This window comes from Schistocerca piceifrons, chromosome 1, assembly GCF_021461385.2.
Source record: "Schistocerca piceifrons isolate TAMUIC-IGC-003096 chromosome 1, iqSchPice1.1, whole genome shotgun sequence".
NCBI lineage: Eukaryota > Metazoa > Arthropoda > Insecta > Orthoptera > Acrididae > Schistocerca > Schistocerca piceifrons.
Genome location: NC_060138.1, coordinates 402226838 through 402249758, shown reverse-complemented (window position 1 = coordinate 402249758; position 22921 = coordinate 402226838). Strand labels below are relative to the sequence as shown.

Genomic DNA, 22921 nt, shown 5'->3' with positions numbered 1-22921 from the left:
TACTACACGAATATGTAATAAAAAAGGGGGTTCCTATTTTAAAAAAACGCAGTTGATATCCGTTTGACCTACGGCGGCGCCATCTAGCGGGCCACCCATAGCGCCATCTGGTTTCCCCCTTCAAGCTAGACGAATTTCGTTCTTTGTAGTTTTTTCGTTTGATGCTTAATTCGTGAGATATTTGGCCCGGTCACGATCAATGGACAACCCTGTATACTCCGCAATCCACTTCACGGCGTGTGGCGGAAGGTACCCAGTACCACTACTAGCCATTTCCTTTCCTATTCCACTCGTAAATAGAACGAGGGAAAACGACTATCTACATGCCTCCGTATGAGCCCTAACTTCTCGTATCTTATCTTCGTGGTCCCTACGCGCAACGTAGGCTGGAGACAACAGAACGGTTCTGCAATCAGTTTAAGTGGCGGTTCTCGGAATTTTCTCGATAGTGTTCTTCGGAAAGAACGTCGCCTTCCCTCCAGGGATTCCGAGTTGAGTTGCTGAAGCATCTGCGTAATACCTGCGCGTTGTTCGAACCTACCTGTCACAAATCTAGCAACGTGTCTCTCAATTTCTGCGATGTCTTCCTTTAATCCGACCTGGTACGGTACCCAAATACTCGAGCAATACTCAGGAACAGGTCGCATTAGCGTCCTATATGCGGTCTCCTTTACAAATGAAGCACACTTTTCTAGAATTAACCCGATAAACTGTAGTCGATCATTTGCCTTTCCTACCACAATGCTCACATGCTCATTCCATTTAATATCGCTTTGATGCGTTACGCACAGATATTAAAACGACGTGATGTGTCAAGCAGGACACTACTAATGCTATACCCGAACATTACGGGTTTGTTTCTCCTTCTCATCCGCATTAACTTAAATTTTTCTGTATACAGACTCACCCCATATTAATGTCCAATTACTGGTTTGCACGCACATTAAATCGGATGGTGTACAAAGCACTTCACTGCCGCGACTTACGCCATCGGTGGTGGGTCACGTGATCGCGTGGTAGTACCGGTTCTACACGATCTATGATTAGATTAGATTAGTACTTATTCCATAGATCATGAAAACGACACTTCGTAATGATGTGGAACGTGTCAGGTTAATAAAATGTGTCTATGCAAGATATTACATTACACAAAATATTACATGACAATTAATATTTTTATTTTTTTGTTGGGAGGTGGAGAAATTACCCATTTACTATATCCAAAAATTCAGCTAATGAGTAGAAGGAGTTGCCATTCAGAAATTCTTTTAATTTCCTTTTAAATGCTATATGGCTATCTGTCAGACTTTTGATGCTATTAGGTAAGTAACCAAAGACTTTTGCGGCAGCATAATTTACCCCCTTCTGAGCCAAAGTTAGATTTAACCTTGAGCAGCGAAGATCATCCTTTCTCCTAGTGTCGTAACCGTGTACACTGCTATTGCTTTCGAATTCGTTCGGATTGTTAATAACAAATTTCATCAGTGAATACATATATATATTGTGAGGCTACAGTGAAGATCCCTAGCTCTTTAAATAAGTGTCTGCAGGATGATCTTGGATGAGCTCCAGCAATTATTTTGATTACACGCTTTTGTGCAATGATCACTCTTTTACTCAATGATGAGTTACCCCAGAATATGATGCCATAAGAAAGTAGAGGATGAAAACTGGAGTGGTGAGCTATTTACTCAGATGTATATCGCCAAAATTTGCAATGACCCTAATAGCATAAGTAGCTGAACTCAAACGTTTCAGCAGATCCTCAGTGTGTTTTTTCCAGTTCAACCCCTCATCAATGTATACACCTAGAAATTTTGAATATTCTACCTTAGATACCGATTTCTGATCGAAGTCTATATTTATTAATGGGGTCATTCCATTTACTGTGTAGAGCTGTATATACAGTGTTTTGTCAAAGTTTAATGAGAGCCCATTTGCAGAGAACCACTTAATGATTTTCTGAAAAACATCGTTTACAATTTCATCAGTTAATTCTTGTCTGTTGGGTGTGATAGCTATACTTGTATCATCGGCAAAAAGTAGCAGCTTTGCATCTTCGTAAATATACACTCCTGGAAATGGAAAAAAGAACACATTGACACCGGTGTGTCAGACCCACCATACTTGCTCCGGACACTGCGAGAGGGCTGTACAAGCAATGATCACACGCACGGCACAGCGGACGCACCAGGAACCGCGGTGTCGGCCGTCGAATGGCGCTAGCTGCGCAGCATTTGTGCACCGCCGCCGTCAGTGTCAGCCAGTTTGCCGTGGCATACGGAGCTCCATCGCAGTCTTTAACACTGGTAGCATGCCGCGACAGCGTGGACGTGAACCGTATGTGCAGTTGACGGACTTTGAGCGAGGGCGTATAGTGGGCATGCGGGAGGCCGGGTGGACGTACCGCCGAATTGCTCAACACGTGGGGCGTGAGGTCTCCACAGTACATCGATGCTGTCGCCAGTGGTCGGCGGAAGGTGCTCGTGCCCGTCGACCTGGGACCGGACCGCAGCGACGCACGGATGCACGCCAAGACTGTAGGATCCTACGCAGTGCCGTAGGGGACCGCACCGCCACTTCCCAGCAAATTAGGGACACTGTTGCTCCTGGGGTATCGGCGAGGACCATTCGCAACCGTCTCCATGAAGCTAGGCTACGGTCCCGCACACCGTTAGGCCGTCTTCCGCTCACGCCCCAACATCGTGCAGCCCGCCTCCAGTGGTGTCGCGACAGGCGTGAATGGAGGGACGAATGGAGAAGTGTCGTCTTCAGCGATGAGAGTCGCTTCTGCCTTGGTGCCAATGATGGTCGTATGCGTGTTTGGCGCCGTGCAGGTGAGCGCCACAATCAGGACTGCATACGACCGAGGCACACAGGGCCAACACCCGGCATCATGGTGTGGGGAGCGATCTCCTACACTGGCCGTACACCACTGGTGATCGTCGAGGGGACACTGAATAGTGCACGGTACATCCAAACCGTCGTCGAACCCATCGTTCTACCATTCCTAGACCGACAAGGGAACTTGCTGTTCCAACAGGACAATGCACGTCCGCATGTATCCCGTGCCACCCAACGTGCTCTAGAAGGTGTAAGTCAACTACCCTGGCTAGCAAGATCTCCGGATCTGTCCCCCATTGAGCATGTTTAGGACTGGATGAAGCGCCGTCTCACGCGGTCTGCACGTCCAGCACGAACGCTGGTCCAACTGAGGCGCCAGGTGGAAATGGCATGGCAAGCCGTTCCACAGGACTACATCCAGCATCTCTGCGATCGTCTCCATGGGAGAATAGCAGCCTGCATTGCTGCGAAAGGTGGATATACACTGTACTAGTGCCGACATTGTGCATGCTCTGTTGCCTGTGTCTATGTGCCTGTGGTTCTGTCAGTGTGATCATGTGATGTATCTGACCCCAGGAATGTGTCAATAAAGTTTCCCCTTCCTGGGACAATGAATTCACGGTGTTCTTATTTCAATTTCCAGGAGTGTAGAATGGTAACTCATTAATATGGCGCTCCAAAGCGACCTGTGCGCTCTTTGGAAGGGAGTCTAACATTTTGTTCGGCGAGCTTAGAGTGCTGGTGCGTGTTTCTGTGCTTTGCAGGGAAGGCGTACTCGTACGAGGAGCCGGAGTCGAGCTCGGACAGCGAGGAGGACGTGCTGCGGCGGCTGCAGCGCTCCGCCAGCCTCCACTCCGTCGTGCACGGCGCCTCCTCACGTGAGTACACCCACTCCCACCTCCTACAGCGGACCTACCTACTAGCACTGCCGATATTTTTAAAAATAAATACAACATATCGATATTTAAAGAAATGCCATTATCGGCCCTCAATATATCTGAAAATATTAACATTATATCGATATATCGAGGGAAAAATATCGACGTACCGGCCAAAAGAAATATCGGCTGTACGTTGTAAATAAACTTCCAGTCTGAGAGTTGTGTAAGTATTGATTTGTTATTAGATATTTATACATTAACAAGGTAGCAGCCTGCATATCTCCGTTAGAGCAAGAACTGAAAGGAAAACGATGCACGTTCACGCTTGGCGATAACCACATTGCTAACAGTTTCGTAGGAGAGTTTCTGTGAAGTTTGGAAGGTAGGAGACGTGGAACTGCCGGAAGTAAAGCTGTCAGGACGGGGCGTGAGTCGTGCTTGGGTAGCTCAGATGGTAGAGCACTTGCCCGCGAAAGGCAAAGGTTCCGAGTTCGAGTCTCGGTCCGGCACACAGTTTTAATCTGCCAGGAAGTTTCAATGGTGACTGTATGTTAGTGACATAATAAAAGGTGTCCAATGGGTCCGTCGTTCGGTTTCGTCGCGTATCGGATTTGTCTCGAACACTTCATGTCGACTTCCCTGCTTTCCATTTCTGCAAACGCCAGCGAACTAGCAGTCGTAATATCAAAATAGCGTGGTGAAGAACGTTGCAATCTCTGTTGGTAGCGCCGAGCGCAGTTTTCGTCAGCATTTCCCCTCACATGTCTCTGACCACCGAAAATACCAATCTTGTCATTCAGATTTTTGTTCATCAGTTCCGACAACTGTTTCTTAACAATGCCGATGTGAAGAAATAGCAACTGGTGTGCTACTAGGGGCGTTTGAAAAGTCCGTGCAAAAATACAAACTACTTATGTGTTTGGTGTAAGCCTTTTTTATTTTTCGACATAGTCTCATTTTAGACTTATACACTTCATCCAACTCTGTTCCAATTTGTTGATCCCTTCCGAATAATAGGAATTGTCCAAGTCTGCAAAATAGCTATCAGTTCCTGTAATCATCTCCTCGTTTGAATAAAATCATTGTCCCACCAGCCATTTCTTCAAATTGGGGAACAAATAGTAGACCGAGGGAGCCAAGTCTGGAGAATAAGGGGGATGTGAAACGAGTTAGAATCCTATTTTCATTAATTTTGCGACCACAACTGCTGAGGTGTGTGCTGGTGCATTGTCGTGATGAAAAAGGACCTTTTTGCGGTCCAGTCGCCGGCGTTTTTCTTGCAGCCCGGTTTTCAAACGGTCCAATAACGATGAATAATATGCACCTGTAATAGTTTTACCATTTTACAGATAGTCGATGCGGATTATCCTTCGCGAATCCCAAAAGATGGTTGCCATAACCTTTCCTGCCGAAGGAATGGCCTTCGCCTGTTTTGGTACAGATTCTCCCTTGGTAACCCATTGTTTAGATTGTTGCTTGGAATCAGGAGTATAGTAATGTATCCATGTTTCATCTGCAGTGACGAAACGATGCTTAAAGTCCTGTAGATTCTTCCTGAACAACTGCAAACCATCCTTACAACACTTCACACGAATCCGTTTCTGGTCAAGCATGGGCAATCACGGAATCTATCTTCCCAATAGCTTTCTCATGTCCAAATGTTTAAGCAAAATTTTATGTACACGTTCATTGGAGATGCCCAGAGGACTAGCAATGTCACACACCTTAACTCTTCTGTTATCCATCACCATATCATGGATTTTATCAATGATTTCTGGAGTCGTGACCTCCACAGGGCGTCCAGAACGTCAGCATCACTTGTGTCCACATGGACACTCCGAAAATTTTGAAACCACTGATAAACTGTTCTAATCGAAGGTGCAGAGTCACCCTAATGTTTATCAAGCTTCTCTTTAGTCTCCTGAGGCGTTTTGCCTGTCATAAAGTAATGTTTAATCACCACACGAAATTCTTTTTCGTTCATTTTTTGACAATCGCTCGACTTCCTTGATTCACACGAATGCTAAACACAAAGAAATAGACCAATATGGCTGAAACTTGGTGTGCGTTCTTTCCAAACATGCTACTAACTAAACATGACCTCGATACGCGCCGGTGGTGCCATCTCTCGGACTTTGCACGGACTTTCAAAACGCCCCTCGCATTTCTTCACATCGGAAATCTTGTTATTCCATTAACACCTCCACTATCCAGTACTACTTCTTTGTGCCATCTAGACTTTCTGGACGTGATGAAAGCTCAAAATGTAGTAAGATCCCTTCATACAATGAAAGTAAAACGATATTACACTACAATTTCAAAAGAACAGTTTCAAATATTTACAGAAAATTTCGAAAAATTATATATAAAATAAAACTATCGGCTCTGTATATTACCTTTTGACATCGATATATCGGTGAAAAATTTATCGCAGTTGTATATCGATATTTTTTGGAAAAATGTCGATATATCGGTATTTTACCTACAACCCTACTAAGTACGCTCAGGCGGAGTTTAGCGTGCGTACCGCACAAAGCAAACAGCCTGATAGATCGCCTAGTCTCGTAGCCAATGCTACATACGGCTTTTTAGGATTCCATACCACAATAGATAAAACCGGAACCCTTATAGGATCACTTTGTTTTCCGTCTGCTTGTATGTCTGTCTGCCGACTGTTCAAAACCCTTTTTCTCACAGATAGGGAGACGTATTAAGATGAAATTCATGTCATATATTGAGGTCTACGGTCCCTTGGCGATGTAAAATGTGAAGCATCTAAGTCAATCAAAAGATACGACCAATTATGTCACGTGTTTTGATACTCTCAAAACTCAGTCATCAAAACCTGCAGGATACTGCCCGTTGACCTAGAGTCATGAAATCTGCTAAGAAGCAAGGTTTAACACTATTCCCAATGGAAAAAAATCCGAAAATTGTGAATCTGTAATTATATCTCAAGAAGAAAATTGTCGTTTGTTATCAGGCTGCCTATCCGTCGTCCATTTGTTAAGGCCCCTTTCTCTCAGGAACAGGTGGACATATTAAACTAAAATATGTGCCACGTACTAAGGTCTATAGTCACTTGACGATGTAATAAATGTAAACATCTAAGTCAATGAAACCAAAAGATACGGTCATTTACGTCACATATTTTGATCCTAGCAAGCTCACTTATCAAAACCCATACGGTACTTCCCGTTGGCCTGGAATAAAGTTATTTGGCAAGAAGTAATGTTTCACGGTACAGATAAAGGAACAAATACGAAATTGTTAATTTTTAATTATGCCAGTCGAGAAACCTTTTTTTGCCGTTTGTTATCCGGCTGTCTTTCTGTACGTCCGTGCGCTCAGACGACTTTTTCTCAGGAAAGGGTAGGCGTATCAAGTTGAAATTTGTGTCACATAGTAAGGCCTATCGTCCCTTGGCAGTATGATAAACAGTAGCATCTAAGTCAAAGCAGTCAAAAGATACGGTCACGTATGCCACATATTTTGATACGCGCAAAGTCACTCATTACAGATCTATAGGGATCTTTCGCTTGGCATAGAATCACGAAATTTGGAAAGAAGTAACGTTTCACAGTGCAAGTAAAGGGAAAGAACCGAAAATTATTAATCTGTAATTATATCAGACGTTTATCCGACATCAAACTTAAAATGTTCTCAAAAGACTTGGAATCCCTGGGTCCGATATCTTGAAGTATTAATGTCAGTCAAAAATCGTCGAAGTCCTCGATTCCAGAAAAGGACGAACTGTCTGAATAAACAATTAAGTTCGTACGGTGCCCTCACGCAGGAGTCCTACTCGCCCCTGGCCAATGTTTTGGGCCTCATGATGTCGTTCGACTTCATGGCGCCTGGACATCATGTAGCTGACTTTTACAGGGTGAAATGAACCAAGTGATGTGCGTGTTAAGAAGGGGGGTAGTGGGGTGATGCGCAGAGGCATGGAGCGTTGTACCATGAGGCCCTCCAGCCTATGATGTCATTCTGCCACGTCTGTCTGTAGCTTTCGCTTCGTGGTGCACGTAAGACATTTAGCTTTCATTTTCATTTTAGTTTCTGAATGCTGAAGGTACTCAGTCACTGTAGTGTGCTTTATGTGAGGCATGAAGAAAAAATGGCAATTATTAGCTTATGAAGCGACAGCGATAGTTTACCGAACATGTAAATTTATCCAGCGAGAGTCACAAGCATAAACAGTTGTCCAATGTGGCACTAATCTAGCGTCGCCAGTTACTATGGTAGGCAACGGCTGGAAGGGTGTGGCGTGAGACAGACACAGAGAGACATCCTAGTGGCGACACCGTAGAGTATGCTCTGTCCCTCCATGTACACAGGAAGGCAAATATTTAGAGATATGAGAGGAACCATAATTCGAAGCAAAAGAGTCTTGCAAAGATGCGCTCTAAACTACATACTTTAGGAGCTATGAGCATCCCTTCATCTTCGGTACTGTGAAACAGATCTCTTCTACTGCAAGCTGTTTGCTTTACATATTTTGAGAGGTAGCAGTATGAACCAGAACACAAAGAAATGTCCCGTAAACATGGACCTTAAAGTGAACATGTTAAAAGCTATGAACACTTGCTCAGCTTCGCTACTATGAAACACATCCCTTCCACTGAACAAGTGCTCTTAGTTCTTAAAGTATTCACTTTAGAGCCCATCTTTCCTGCATACTTTTTTTAGTTTGTTTTGGTCCATACTACAACCTCTCAAAATATGGAACGCAAAGAGACTGCAGTACAAGTGATTTGATTCATAGACCGCAGATTAAGGGGTGCTTTTAGCTTCTAAAGCATATATTTTCGAGCCCGTGCATACTCGCACTTTTTGCTTCGAGTGATCGTTCATGTCGTATCCTTGAATACTGACTGTTCCTCCTGGGTCTGTCTGTAGAACACATCACGCACCCGCCTTCTTATTTGCTCACTGTTGCAATTATTTATACTCCACGCAGCGGACTGAGCCAAATAAATGCACGATCTACCTACATGGATACTCTGCAAATCACATTTAAGTGTCTGGCGGAGGGTTCATAGAACCACCTTCACAATAATTCTCTATTATTCCAACCTCGCACAGCATGCAGAAAAAACGAACACCTATATCTATCCGTGTGTGCTCGGATTTCCCTTATTTTAGTATGATGATCGTTTCTCACACTGTAGGTCGGCTTCAACAAAATATTTTCGCATTCGGAGAAGAAAATTGGTGATTGAAATTTCGGGAGAAAATTCTTCCGCAACGAAAAACGCCTGTTTTTTGATGATGTCCACCCCAAATCCTGAATCACTTCAGTTACACTCTCTCCTCTATTTCGCGATATTAGAAAACGTGCTGCCCTTCTTTGAACTTTTCTCGGTGTACTCTGTCAGTCGTATTTGGTAAGGATCCCACATCGTGCAGCAGCATTCTAGAAGAGGACAGGCAAGCATAGTGTAGGCACTCTCTTTAGTAGATCCGTTACATTTTCTAAGTGTTCTGACAAAAAAAAAAAAAAAAAAAAAAACGCAGTCTTTGGGTAGCCTTCCTCACAACATTTTCTATATTTTCCTTCCAATTTAATTTGTTCATAATTGTAATTCCCAGATATTTAGTTGAATTTAGGGCCTTTAGATTTGCCTGATTTATCGCGTAACCGAAGTTTAACGGATTCCTTTTAACACTCATGTGGATGACCTCACACTTTTCATTATTTAGGCCAATTTTTGCACCATACAGATATCATTTCTAAATAGTTTTGCAGTTTATTTTGACCTCGTGATAACTTTTTCTAGACGATAAACGATAGCATCATCTGCAAAAAACCTGAGACGACTGCTCAGATTGTCTCCTAAATTGTTCATATACGAGGGTCATTCAATAATTAAAGAGACAAATTGATCTGGGGGAAAAAATGTTAGTAGGGCAAGTTTAGTTCTCTTGTAGCTTTAAGTTGGTATCACTAGGATGAGCGCTGATCGGCTGATGTGTCAACATTGTTTTGTTTATAACCTCAAAAATGCTTTTCGAGATGGCGAGTCCGCTTGAAACGTCCACATTAGTTGAACGACGTTCTGTTACTCGTTTTTTACTTGCTGAAGGCGAGAAAGCAGTGAATACGTACAGTAGAATGTCTTAAGCTTATGGTGAAGGTTGTATGAATCTTGAAAATTTTTGCAAGTGGGTAGAGCAGTTCAAAAATGGTGACTGACGTACACCGTTCTGGCCGACCAGTTGCAGTTTCAACACCCTCACTTGAAAGTCGAATTGGTGACATTATTCGTGTCGACGGCCGTGTGACTGTGCAAATAATAGTTGATGTGGTTCAAGTTAGTACTGGTACAGTTCACAACAATATCTGTAACAAGCTGAAGTACCGCAACACATGTGCAACTTGGGTCCCAAAGAAGTTGACGCTGCTACCCAAGGAAACAAGGTTGAGAGTGTGCACAGAACTAAAGGAACGTTATGAAAGAGAAGATGAGCACTTCCTCAACAAAATTTTAACTTGTGATGGAATTTGGGTTCACTATTATAAACCAGAATTAAACAGACAAAGCGTGGAGTGGAAGCACACCAACTCACCTCTCAAGAAAAAATTCAAAACCCAAGCATCAGCAGGAAAAGTCATGTTCACGGTGTTTTGGGATGCTGAAGATCCAGTTTTTTTGTGATTATCTCGAAGAGCAGCGTACAATTTACAGTCAATACTACTTGGATTTGCTTTTAAACAAGGTGAAGCCAGCCATGAGAGAGAGAGAAAGAGAGGTGTGATTCTCCAGCAAGACAACGTCCGTCCTCATATTGCTCAACCAACCAGTGAAACCATCGACAAAATTGGCTGGGAAGTACTGCCCCATCCCCCTTACAGTCCTGATTTAGCACCTAGTGATTTCCATTTGTTTGGTGCACTGAAGGAGGCATTACGTGGGAAGAGGTTCCAGGATAACGAGGACGTGAAAAATTTTGGGGGAAATTGGTTCAAACATTAAGATAAAGATTTCTTTCCAGCCGAAATAAAAAAGCTTGTAGCCCGTTGGAACAAGTGCATAAATGTTCAAGGGGATTATGTCGAAAAGTAGAAAAAGAATTGTTCTGTGAAAATAAACGCTTTTTTCTCCAGAGTAATTTGTCTCTTTAATTATTGAATGACCGTCGTAGACAAGGAACAGCAAAGGGCTTATAACACTACCTTGGGGAACGCTAGAAATCACATCTGTTTTACTGGATCACTTTCCGTCAGTTACTACGATCTGTGACCTCTCTGACAGGAAATCACGAATCCAGTCACATAACTTAGACGATATTCCACAAGCGTGGAATTTCACTATAAGCCGCTTGTGTGGTACAGTGTCAAAAGACGTCTGGAAATCTAGAAATACGGAATAAATTTGAAATCCCCTGTCAATAGGGCTTAACACTTCATGTGAGTAAAGAACTAATTGTGTTCTCCAAGAACGATGCTTTCTAAATCCGTGCTGACTCTGTATCAGTAGACCGTTGTCTTAGAAGTAATTCATAATGTCAGAACACAATTTATGTTCCAAAATCCTGCTGCTTATCAACGTTAATGATATGGGTCTGTGGATTGCTCCTACTACCTTTCTTGAATATTGGTGTGACCTGTGCAACTTTCTAGTGTTTGGGCAGGGATCTTTCGTCGAGCGAACGGTTATATATGATTGTTAAGTACGGAGATATTGTGTCAGCGTACTGAAAGGAACCTAATTAATATACGCTCTGGACGGGAAGACTTACTTTTGTTAAGTGACTTAAGTTGCTTCACTATTCCGAGGATATCTACTTATATGTTACTCACGTTGGCAGCTGTTCTAGAATCGAATTCTGAAATAGTTACTTCGTCTTCTTTGGCGAAAGAATTTCGGAAGGCTGTGTTTAGTAACTCTGCTTTGGCAGCGCTGTCTTCGGTAGTATCTCCATTGCTATCGCGCAGAGAAGGCATTGATTGTGTCTTGTTGCTAGCATACTTCACATACGACCAGATCTCTTTAGCTTTTCTGCCAGGTTTCGAGACAGAGATTCGTTGAGGAAACTGTTATAAGCATCTCGCATTCAAGTCCCTGCTAAATTTTGAGCTTTTGTTAAAGATCGCCAATCTTGGAGATTTTGAGTTCCGTTTAAATTTGGCATGTTTTTTCGTTGTTTCTGCAACACTGTTTTGACCCTTTTGTGTACCAAGGAGGGTGAGCTCCGTCGTTTGTTGATTTATGTGGTATAAATCTCCCAATTGCTGCCGATACTATTTCTTTGAATTCAGGCCATATCTGGTCTACAGTTACATTGTTAATTTTGAAGGAGTGGAGATTGTCTCTCAGAAAGGTGTCAAGTGAACTTTTGTCTACTTTTTTGAATAGGTATATTTTTCGTTTGTTTTTGGAGGGTTTGGGGTTTACAATATTCAATCTCGCTATGACAACCCTGTGTTCACTAATCCCTGTATTCGTTTTGATGCTTATTACTAGCTCAGGATTATTTTTTGCTAAAAAGGCAAGTGTGTTTTCGCAACCATTTACTATTCGCTTGGGCTCATGAACTAACTGCTCGAAATAATTTTCAGAGAATCCATTTAGCACAATTTCGAATGATGTTTTATGCGTACCTCCGGATTTGAACATGTTTTCGCCAACATATCGACGGTAAATTAAAGTCACCACCAACTATAATTGTATGAGTCGGGAACGTGTTTGAAATTGAACTCAAGTTTTCTTTGAATTTTTCGGCAGTTGTATCATCTGAATTGGGAGGTCGGTAAAATTATCCAATTATTATTTTATTCCGGTTGCCAAAAGTGACCTCTGCCCATATACTAACTCACGGGAACTATCTATTTCAATTTCGCGATCTTGATAAACTACTTCTAACAGCAACAAACACGCCAGCGCCAATTGTGTTTAGCCTATCCATTCGGAACACCGTTAGGTTTTTCGAAAAAATTTCGGCTGAGCTTGTCTCCGGCCTTAGCCAGCTTTCAGTGCCTGTAATGATTTGAGGATCAATGCTTTCTATTAGCGCTTGGTGCTCGTACGTTATTCCTGTGTTCGGCCTGCACCCTTCGAGAGTAAAGCCCTTTTGGTGTTTTCCCGAGAACCTCTAACCTAAAAAGCTGCCCAGTCCACGCCACACATCCCCTGCTACCCGTGTAGCCACCTCCTGTGTGTAGTGGACACCTGACCTATTCAGTGGAACCCGAAATCGAACCACTCAATGGCGCAAGTCGAGGAATCAGTTATGGCAGCCAGCGTTGCATGTGATAGAACGTTTTTGGTCTTATAAAGCTGTCATCTAGGTCACATATTGTTGGCTTATACAATATGAGGCGAGACCAACACTGAGTACAAATAGTGATCAATAAAGAAAGCCCGTAACTCTCCTGATTATCTTCATGAATGGAAGCAGCAAACTATGGATCTAATCCTAGCTAATCTCAGAATATTACGACTTCCTGTATTTAGTGGTGCCAAACGTAACCAAGAACACCTCAATTTTTTCACAAAAAGACGAACTTTTAGCTGAGCAGTTATTATTTGTGTCATTTTTTCCTCCACTGCGATACTGAAGCAAAAGGCACAAAGAGAACTAGGGTTAATGTCCCATCTGCAATAACCACGTCATTACAGACAGAAAGATACTAAACCAAGTGTTTCTTAAAGAAATGGTGTACTTTTAATTTCACTCGATACATCGTAAAAAGAGAAGTACAGTGATGTAATCCGTGATATGTTCGCAGCGAAACTTCACACAGAAGTACGTATAACATGTGCTACATGTGAAGAGCAGAGCTTCTGTAACAGTGGAATTTCATCTCCATTGACACATAAACATAGCATAACGAGCTCTAAGTGGTCGTTGGCCTGATGTATACAAAATCTGCTTCTTACTGTTCCAAAGACATTCAATGCAAGCATTAAGGATCATTATAGTTTTGATTTTCTTTTTAAAGCGCTGTGCATATAATGAAGTAACATCTTTGGTTAAGAAAACATACTTACATCAAGATCTCGATGGATAAAGTTAAGACTACTTAGCAAACGTCAAAATAATCAGTCCTTTGCGTGATATCTGTTCCTGTAAAAACTGTTTTCATCTCATGAACGAAAATGCACAGACGTCCAAATTACATGAACCGTCTATACCAATGATGCGTTTCTCAATAGTCATTAATTAATAAAATTGAAATTTAAAAATTGTATAATATACTATATGTTTCAATAATTATTGTATTTGATTAGTATTATAGTTTCTTTCATTTTGTAGCTAAATTTCCAATGCTTTCTTTTCCAGTGGTAGCTACTGTTGTGAATATGTGATGAACAACTCATTTAATTACAGAGCGTGTACATAAATAATAATGTGAAAGTATTATACATAATTATCTTAATGTCAATATGTTATCAAACTGTTATCATATCAGTACCTTGTAAAAAGAGTGAGACAATAAATAATAATAATAATAATAATAACAATTATTATTATTATTATTATTATTATTTATTGGCTCACTCTTTTTTACAAGGTATTGATATAATGGTAGTGGTTTTAACGACAAACTGTCAGTAAGTTAACTGCGTTCTCCTAGAAACCGACGAAGTATTCTGGAAGTGTTCAGTACAGCTTCCTTAAACTGCTGCCAACATAGCGAAGTATGCATTGCATGTCCTGTAGGCTGTTCACCGTCCGTTTTGGGACAACGACAGCATCTGATATTACCACAGAGACGATGTATACAGATTTCTATTTCCACATGGCTTTCACCTAATCTGCCAGGTATCGGTACACGATACAGCAGTGTCTGTCGTGAAAGTGACGTACTGAGCTTTGTTGATCACTATTATGTCAGGTGTCTTACAACCGATTGTTTTATCGATTATGAACCTGCGGTTCCAGTAGATTTTGATCTTTTAGGTTCTGTACAATACTAAGAGGATTGTATGTGTTCTATCGAGGATAGTCTTTCATTAACTGATACCACTTTCCAAACTTCTGGTGGTTTATTTTGGCGACCTCGTGATGCCTTTTCAAATATTCCGTGGATTCCAGGCCAGGATCTTAAGTATGAGTGTAATGTGCGGTATCGTCTCCTTTTGGTCCTCACACTTCCTACTGCTACAATGTATTCCTTGCGCTTTGAGGATATACCTACCGTAGTTACTCGTCTTAGTGACCTAATCTTGTATCACTTTCAGAAATTATATTATGAACTTGACCAAAAATAGAGAAATTATTTCTAATTATATGATAATCCGTGGCTCCACAGTTTAGCATTTTTTCCTTTTAGGTATTAATGGCACAGATAATAACAGTAATAATAATAAATATTAAGGAATGAAGAATTGTTAACGCTCGTTAGTTTAACAGTTTTTCGTTTTACATATTTACAATTATAGTAAAAAATAAAGGAGCAAAACATTTTCAGTTATTTACTAAATAAAATATTTATTGCGGATTACTACCCATCAGGACAGATTTCAGTTACCAAACGCCCATTCACGACTGTTTTGAAAATGATGTTTCTAGCACAATATTTTAAATTGTCCCTTAGAGTCTAATCATTAGTTACGATTAATTTATAAAAAATGGAATATGTAATTGATATAATGCAAAACTGGTACGGAAATTCTATAGTTACTTCTCCCTCCACATACTACTTCATTAACGGATACCACTTTCCAAACTTCTGGTGGTTTATTTTGGCGACCTCGTGATGCCTTTTCAAATATTCCGTGGATTCCAGGCCAGGATCTTAAGTTTTTTTTAAGCTGCCTTTCATACCAGCAGCTTGAGGTAGCCTTCGTCTCTAAATACTGCTCATACGTAACGGCTCTAACAGATCCGAGATTTCTCTGTAAAACCATCGTAAATATTGTATGCTTCATGCGTTTTCCTCTCAAAAAACTGTTTTTTTTTTTTTGGCAATGAATGGTTTCACATATTTTGCTCGTCTTCACCACGATAATCCCTATCGCGTGTGGTACACACTTTGACGAAGACGTCCGTCCGACAGATAATGACGCAATGTTCGAGTCGGTTGATGCCGTCCCACAAAAAAGTCTTTTGTCAAGATGTAACGAACGCCGACCGCCAGTCAGTCGTGTAATTTCCGACCTGTCACTGACAGGCCAGTCGCCTATGCAGCTGACTCTTGACCTTCCACCTAGTCCGCGACAACAAAGGGTTTCTTGTGTTTAGGAACGAGAGGAATCGGATGTATGTGGTATCGAGCTTTCGTATTCTCATTAAAGTTCGCAACAGAGTTTCGTATTGGGGTCATTAAATATAGTCCCCGCTTTCAGAAAGGCTCCACTGATATTTTCCGGCTCCACAGGAGTTTGCGGCGGTAAAAGGTTCTTGATTATAAAGCTAAAGAGGTTTCGTCCCACTGCCTGTCTATTAAACGTTACTGAACTTTCATGTGGTTCTCGAAAGTTATTGCTCAGAATAAGGATGCAAGATTCGTAAGCAGTCGAACTGAACGTGGACTGTAGGGGGAAAATTCGATTACATGCTTGAAACATTGTTTTTAATATCTTTCTATTTGTTAAATATTCTATAGGAGTTAATAAAAGGACTTGTAAAGCTTTTTCCCCCTCGCGAGCTCGCGAGGCGGCTCTCTGATATTTTGCATAATACATAAATGATTTAGATATCGTGACGAACTCTTCATTCCTGAATATGCACAGCACCAGCGTGTTCTCCTCATTATTACATTTCACTTCCATATAATGCTGTCAGATGTTCAGCTTCACAAATTTCATCCCCAAATAATTCTATGTCAAAGTTTGATACAAATTGATTAGAACTGGCGATGAATGCTTGTGTGCGATTCGTATGCGTTGTATGCTATTTCAACCATATCACTCCTGCCTACCATTGGCAATTATGGCTGCGTGCCCGATAAGCGTGGAGACTATCCGTCGTCTTTCAATGGTTGCACTTCCTCCTATGTATCTTCAAGTCTTACGCTACTTTCTGAACAGCACAGGAGGAATACTCGTTTTCAACAAAGTATGAAGGTGTTTTGAAAAGTTGCTGGCGATTTAAAAACCAGTTAGAGATATTAGTAACTGCTGCAGAGTACTACATTAAAAACAGACTCCTGGGAAGCTGCTTGTAGCATAGGTGTAATATTAACTGAATAACTGAATCAGCAACTGAGGAGTTTAAATGCCTTGGATAGGCAGTCAGATCTCACGTAGCTTGCATAAGCCCCAAATCTTGTAATTTTGGTCTCGGCAGTAAATTTGTGACTGTTTTAGGAGAACAGGTATTCATTCTAAATGTACGAGCTCGTGCTGAAAAACTACGGCTCCGAATTTTTTATGTGAAAGCGGTTAAAGCTTTGTAAATAAAGCGAACGTAATTAACATCTACGTCTTCATTTTTCATGTCTACGTATTTATGTATCAACATAGTCATCCTGGCGAAGAACATATTTCTCCAAAGGAGAGACCAGTTTGTTGATACAATCACTCTAGAATGTTTGACTTCGTTGACGGAGGAACTCCCTCATCCCTATTGTTACTCGGAAAGAAACAATCTCCGGCCGCGGTGGCCGAGCGGTTCGAGGCGCTACAGTCTGGAACCGCGTGACCGCTACGGTCGCAGGTTCGAATCCTGCCTCGGGCATGGCTGTGTGATGTCCTTAGGTTAGTTAGGTTTAAGTAGTTCTAAGTTCTAGGGGACTGATGACCTTAGAAGTTAAGTTCCATAGTGTTCAGAGCCATTTGAACCATTTTTTGAAACAATCTACCACACTATGAGACGACGGCGGTGGTATTTGGCTTTTACACTGAGCTCACAAAGGTCATGGGATACCTCCTAATATCGTGAGAGACCTCATTTTGCCCGGTGTAGTGCAGCAACTTGACGTACCGTGGATTCAACAAGTCGTTGCAAGTCCCCTGGGGAATTATAGCCGTCTATAGCTGCAAAAGTATTGTCAGTGCATGATTTTGTGCAAGAACTGACATCTCGATTATGTCCCATAAATGTTCGATGCGATTGATTTTGGGTGGCCTGAGTGGCCAAATCATTCGCTCGAACTGTCCAGAATATTCTTCAAACCAATCACGAATAGTTGTGACCCGGTGACATGGCGCATCGTTGTTTAGGATGAGGATGTCCAGGAACGGCTGCAATTGGTCTCCAGGCAGCCGAACATAATCATTTCGAGCTAATGATCGGTTCAGTTGGATCAGAAGATACAGTCCATTCAATGTAGAGACAGACCATACTATTATGGAGCCACCACCAGCTTGCACAGTGTCTCATTGACTAGATGGGTCCTTGGCTTCGTCGGATCTGCGCTACACTCGAACCATACCATCAGCTCTTACTTCCTCAAGTCAGGACTCATCTGACGAGGCCAGGGTTTTCCAGTCGTCTACGGTCCAACCGATATGTTCACGAGCCCGGGAGAGGTGCCACAGACGATGTCGTGCTGTTAGCAAATGCACTCGCGTCAGCCGTCTGCCACAATAACCCATTACTCCAAATTTCGCCGCACTGTCCTAAGGGATACGTTCGTCGCACGTCCCACATAGATTTCTCCAATTATTTCACACAGTGTTGCTTGTCGTTAGCATGGCAACTCTGCGCAAACGCTGCTGTTCTCGGTCTTCAAGTGAAGGCTGTCGGCCACTGCACTGCCCGTGATGAGAGGTAAGGCCTGAAATCTGGTATGAGAATTTTTGACAGTATGGATATCGGAATATTGAATTTCCTAACGATTTCCAGAACGAATGTCCCATGCGTCTAGCTCTAACTAGCATTTGGCGTTCAAAGACTGTTAATTCCCCTCGCGCGTCCATAATAACGTCGGGTAAATTTTGACATGAATGACTTGAGTGATAATGCATTGGCCTCTTATACATTGTGTACACGATACTACCAAAAAATGGTTCACATGCCTCTGAGCACTATGGGACTTAACATCGGAGGTCATCAGTCCCCTAGAACTTAGAACTACTTAAACCTAACTAACCTAAGGAGATCACACACATCCATACCCGAGGCAGGATTCGAACCTGCGACCGTAGCAGCAGCGCGGTTCCAGACTGAAGCGCCTAGAACCGCTCGGCCACTCCGGCCGGCGCGCGATACTACCGCCGTCCATATATGTGCGTATCGTCATCCCATGACTTCTGCCACCTCAGTGTAATGAGGATCATTGTTTACTTTCCGCACGTAGATGGTGGCGTAACTGAGATACGGTTACACTGATAACCAGTGCACACAGGAAGAATCAACTACAAAGGGTAAAAATTTTTGTTAGAGAAATACTTCCAGTGGTGGTCTGCTCTAAAATATGAGGCAACCGTGGCGTCTTAGTGATTTTTTTTTACTACCAATAAATCAGAAGTAAAAAAGAAGGACTGTCGTAATCGGATACAGTGACCACTAACCAGACGTACGATGGTAGTGTAAAGTTTATTAGAAGACGTCAGTTTCGCTTGCTGTAGGAGGTACAGCGCCGCACTCTCAGCGACATTAACGCCGCACAGTTGTAACTGAATTGCAGCTGTTGGAAAGGGGAACGTAAAACGGCTTTTATTGCTGTGTTGTAGACTTCTCCATCTGACGCACAATGAATAGCGAACGAGCGAGCCAGGTAACTAGATCATTGAGACTCCTGCTGGCAGTCACGCGAAGGGCACCTGTCAACCATTGCCAAAGTAAACTTTTGGTTTTCGTCCACGAGCTCAAATTTACCCAAAGTTTCTACCTACATCTATGTAGAAGATATAGTTGTGTGACGGGATGCATCTTTTTGGACCCCCCTGACCTTGACGTCAGCACACTGTACCAGTGAAGAGATTGCCTCGACAGCGCTATAGGTATATGTGTGTGTGTGTGTGTTTTGGGCAGCGGGTTGCTCGAGCGTCGGCGTTGGCGGCAGCGGTGGAGGCGGCGGAGGCGGCGCGATGGTGGCATGTGCGGGGCCTTCCGGAGACCCCGCGTCGCTGGCGGAGAAGGGCCGCGCGGGAGCCGACGGCAGCAGCAGCGGCGCGGCCGGGGGCGGGAGCGGCGGGGGCGGCGCGCCGGCGGGCAGCGTCAGCAGCAGCGCCTCCAGCAGCACCAGCGCCGAGGAGGAGGCGGCGGCGGCCGCGGCGGAGCTGCGCCACAGAGACCCGCGCCACGGCGGCTACCGGCGCCTGCCGCAGCCGCAGCCGGACCCCGCCGCCAACCAAGACGTGAGTCGCCTCCCGGGCAGCAGCCCACGCTGGCAGCTTCCTCCAGACACGGTGTTGCAACGAGGCCGAACGCTGTGCTGTTTAAATCATACATACACTGACGGGAAAAAAAAATCGCAGCACTAAAAGATAATTAATGTACAGTAATAAAATTTCTGGAATACATTTGTCTGAGTAACATATTTAAGTGATTAAAATTATAAGACCACAGGTTAATATAAGCGCGAGAGAAATCATTGCAAATTTGAAACCCTGGTACAACGATAATCGGTGTAGCCGCCAGAATGTCGAATGCAGACATGCAAACGTGCGTGCACTGTGTTGTACAGATGCCAGATGCCAATTCGTGGGATGGAGTTCCATGCATATTGTACTTGGTCGGTCAGTACAGGGACGGTTAAAGTTGTTTGTGGATGAAGTTGGTGTTGTCATCCGGGAATGTCCCATATGTGATCGATTCGAGACAGATCTGGCGATCTAGCAGGCCATCGACCCTCTGTAGAGCATGTTCGGTTACAACAGGGTATGTGGGCGAGTGTTATCCTGTTGAAAACCAGCCCCTGGAATGCTATTTGTCAGTGGCAGCACGGCAGATCGAATCACCCGATTGGCGTACAAATTTGCAGTCAGGGTGCGCGTGGGATAACCACGAGAGTGTTCCTGCTGTCATACCAAATCGCACCCCAGATCAGGCCCTCAACTGGCCTCCTTCTAACCAGTACACGGCCATCACTGTCATTGAGGCAGTTCCAGCTTTCATCAGAAAACTTAACAGACCTCCATCCTGCCAACCAACGAGCTCTCGCTTGACACCACTGAAGTCGCAAATGGTGGTGGTTTGGGGTCAGTAGAATGCACGTTACATGGCTTCTGTCTCGGAACTGTCCTTGAAGTAACCGATTTATAACAGTTCGTTGTGTCACTGTGGTGCCAACTGCCGCTCGAACTGCTGCTTCAGATGTAGTACGACGTGCCAGAGCCACACGCCGAACACGATGGTCTTCTCTCTCGGTAGTGTCATGTGGACGTCCAGAGCCCGATCTACTGGCGACCAAACACTCTCGTGACAACAGCTGCCAACAATCATGTACAGTGGTTACTTTCCTGCCAAGTCTTTCTTCAATACTGCAGAAGGAATATGTAGCTTCTCGTAGCCTTGTTACACGAACTCGTTCAATCCTAACAGCGTGTCGACGATGACGTCTTTGTCGCCTTAAAGGCATTCTTGATTAACTTCAACCAATAGCGCCACTCTTATGCGACTGGCGTGAAATCTGAATAGACATCATCTTTCAGATGTAGGAAAAATGCCTGGCAGCTTTCGTTTATGTCGAACAACTCTTGCTTGGTGTGGCGGTTTTTTCTCCTTCAGTTTATACGAGATTGGCTTGATAATTGTGCTAAGAAAAACTTAGAAAAATGCTTGTTTTGTAAACAACTCACCTTGCATATCAACATAGTCTCTTTTGAGTGTACACTTTGTCCTCCAGCTTTTTGGTTCCATCGAAAAAATAGGTTTTGTCAAAATCGACAAAATACTCGTTTACTCCAACTATCAATCCTCATTTGATGAAAATTTCTTTCCAGCAAGCCGAAGTTTCAAGTTATGTAACAGGAAGAAGTCGCTTACAACGGAACCTCCCCATCGCACCCCCCTCAGATTTAGTTATAAGTTGAACAGTGGATAGGCCTTGAAACACTGAACACAGATCAATCGAGAAAACAGGAAGAAGTTGTGTGGAACTATGAAAAAAATAAGACTTTCAGTTGAGCACATATTTATTGTCATAATGATATGACAGCCTGTACAAGCCATCGCCATTCGCGCCCTGTGTAGCGCCTCATTCATGTCGTTGAGCAGTATGAGAAGAAACATCATTGGGGGAAGCTTTCAGCTTTAGATTTATTGTGCTTCTGCTAGTCCCGCCCTTCCGTTCCCTTCCTGGCAATCGCTGAGCAGGCTGGCTCCTCTGCTTCCCCCGCCACGCATCTCCTGAAATCAGTCAATGACTCGTATACTCCTGACACTTCCTGCTGGCGACTGAAGGCTGTTTTCGCCCTTATTCTCGTCGTTTTGTGTTGCCCCCTTGGGTACTGCTACTGGGGACGGCCAGTCGCCGAAATATCAGCACCTTCCGCTAGAGTCTGAAGAATAGGTTATGTCTCCGTATTCCAATGGTCAAGCAGCTGATCATGAAAGGAACGGAGCATATACCCGGCATGTACAGCGTCGTGTAATATTTGATTACCTAGAGAGTGCATGTTCTTTCTCATCTTCTCGTGTTTTGTGACAGGGCTTGTCGACTGATAAAAATTGGAAATTTGTGGTAAGGTTTTATGGGGCCAAACTGCTGAGGTCATCGGTCCCTACGCTTGTTGTTGTTGTGGTCTTCAGTCCTGAGACTGGTTTGATGCAGCTCTCCATGCTACTCTATCCTGTGCAAGCTTTTTCATCTCCCAGTACTACGCTTACGCACTACTTAATCTAACTTAAATTAACTTACACTAAGGACAACACACAGTTCATCATCCTTGTCCCTGACTTCCTCAGCATCATGTCTGGCTTGACAAGGTCTGAGATTACCTTTTTCATCAACGAAAATGAAGACTACTTTCTCCTCCAGACCTCTTACACTTTCAAGATCACGAGTGCATCTCCTTTCCCGAGTTTCTGTGTAGCGTCCACAGAAAAGTAAAGCTATTTCCTCTCCTGGAACAACCACGTGCTTGGATACGCCTCCAAATATTTTACAGTCAAATGGCAAAAGGCGTCCTCCCTTGCAGATACCACAATTCCTTTCATACCGTGCTGGCAATTTTCCTTGGCGCAGAATGTCCTTGCTCCTTAGGTTTCCTTCCAGAGCGTGACACGCAGCCTTGTAACCACTGACGATTCTTTGCGGTCACTTGAGATCACACATTTTGACACTTGTTTCTCGTTAGCGTCAGTCGTGATACTTTTATCCAGTGGAATCCAAACAGCAATCCAGGTTCACA

At 43.3% G+C, this 22921-nt stretch overlaps 1 protein-coding gene across 1 annotated transcript in view; it reads left to right on the top strand.

Moving 5' to 3' along the window:
* The window catches only part of LOC124729666 (synaptotagmin-14), a 609333-nt gene that overhangs the window by 498432 nt on the left and 87980 nt on the right, over positions 1-22921 (top strand). Inside the window, exons 3-4 of the mRNA XM_047248497.1 lie at positions 3609-3722; positions 19599-19631. Coding sequence (XP_047104453.1) covers positions 3609-3722; positions 19599-19631 — 147 coding nt within the window. The remainder of the gene's footprint in view (positions 1-3608; positions 3723-19598; positions 19632-22921) is intronic.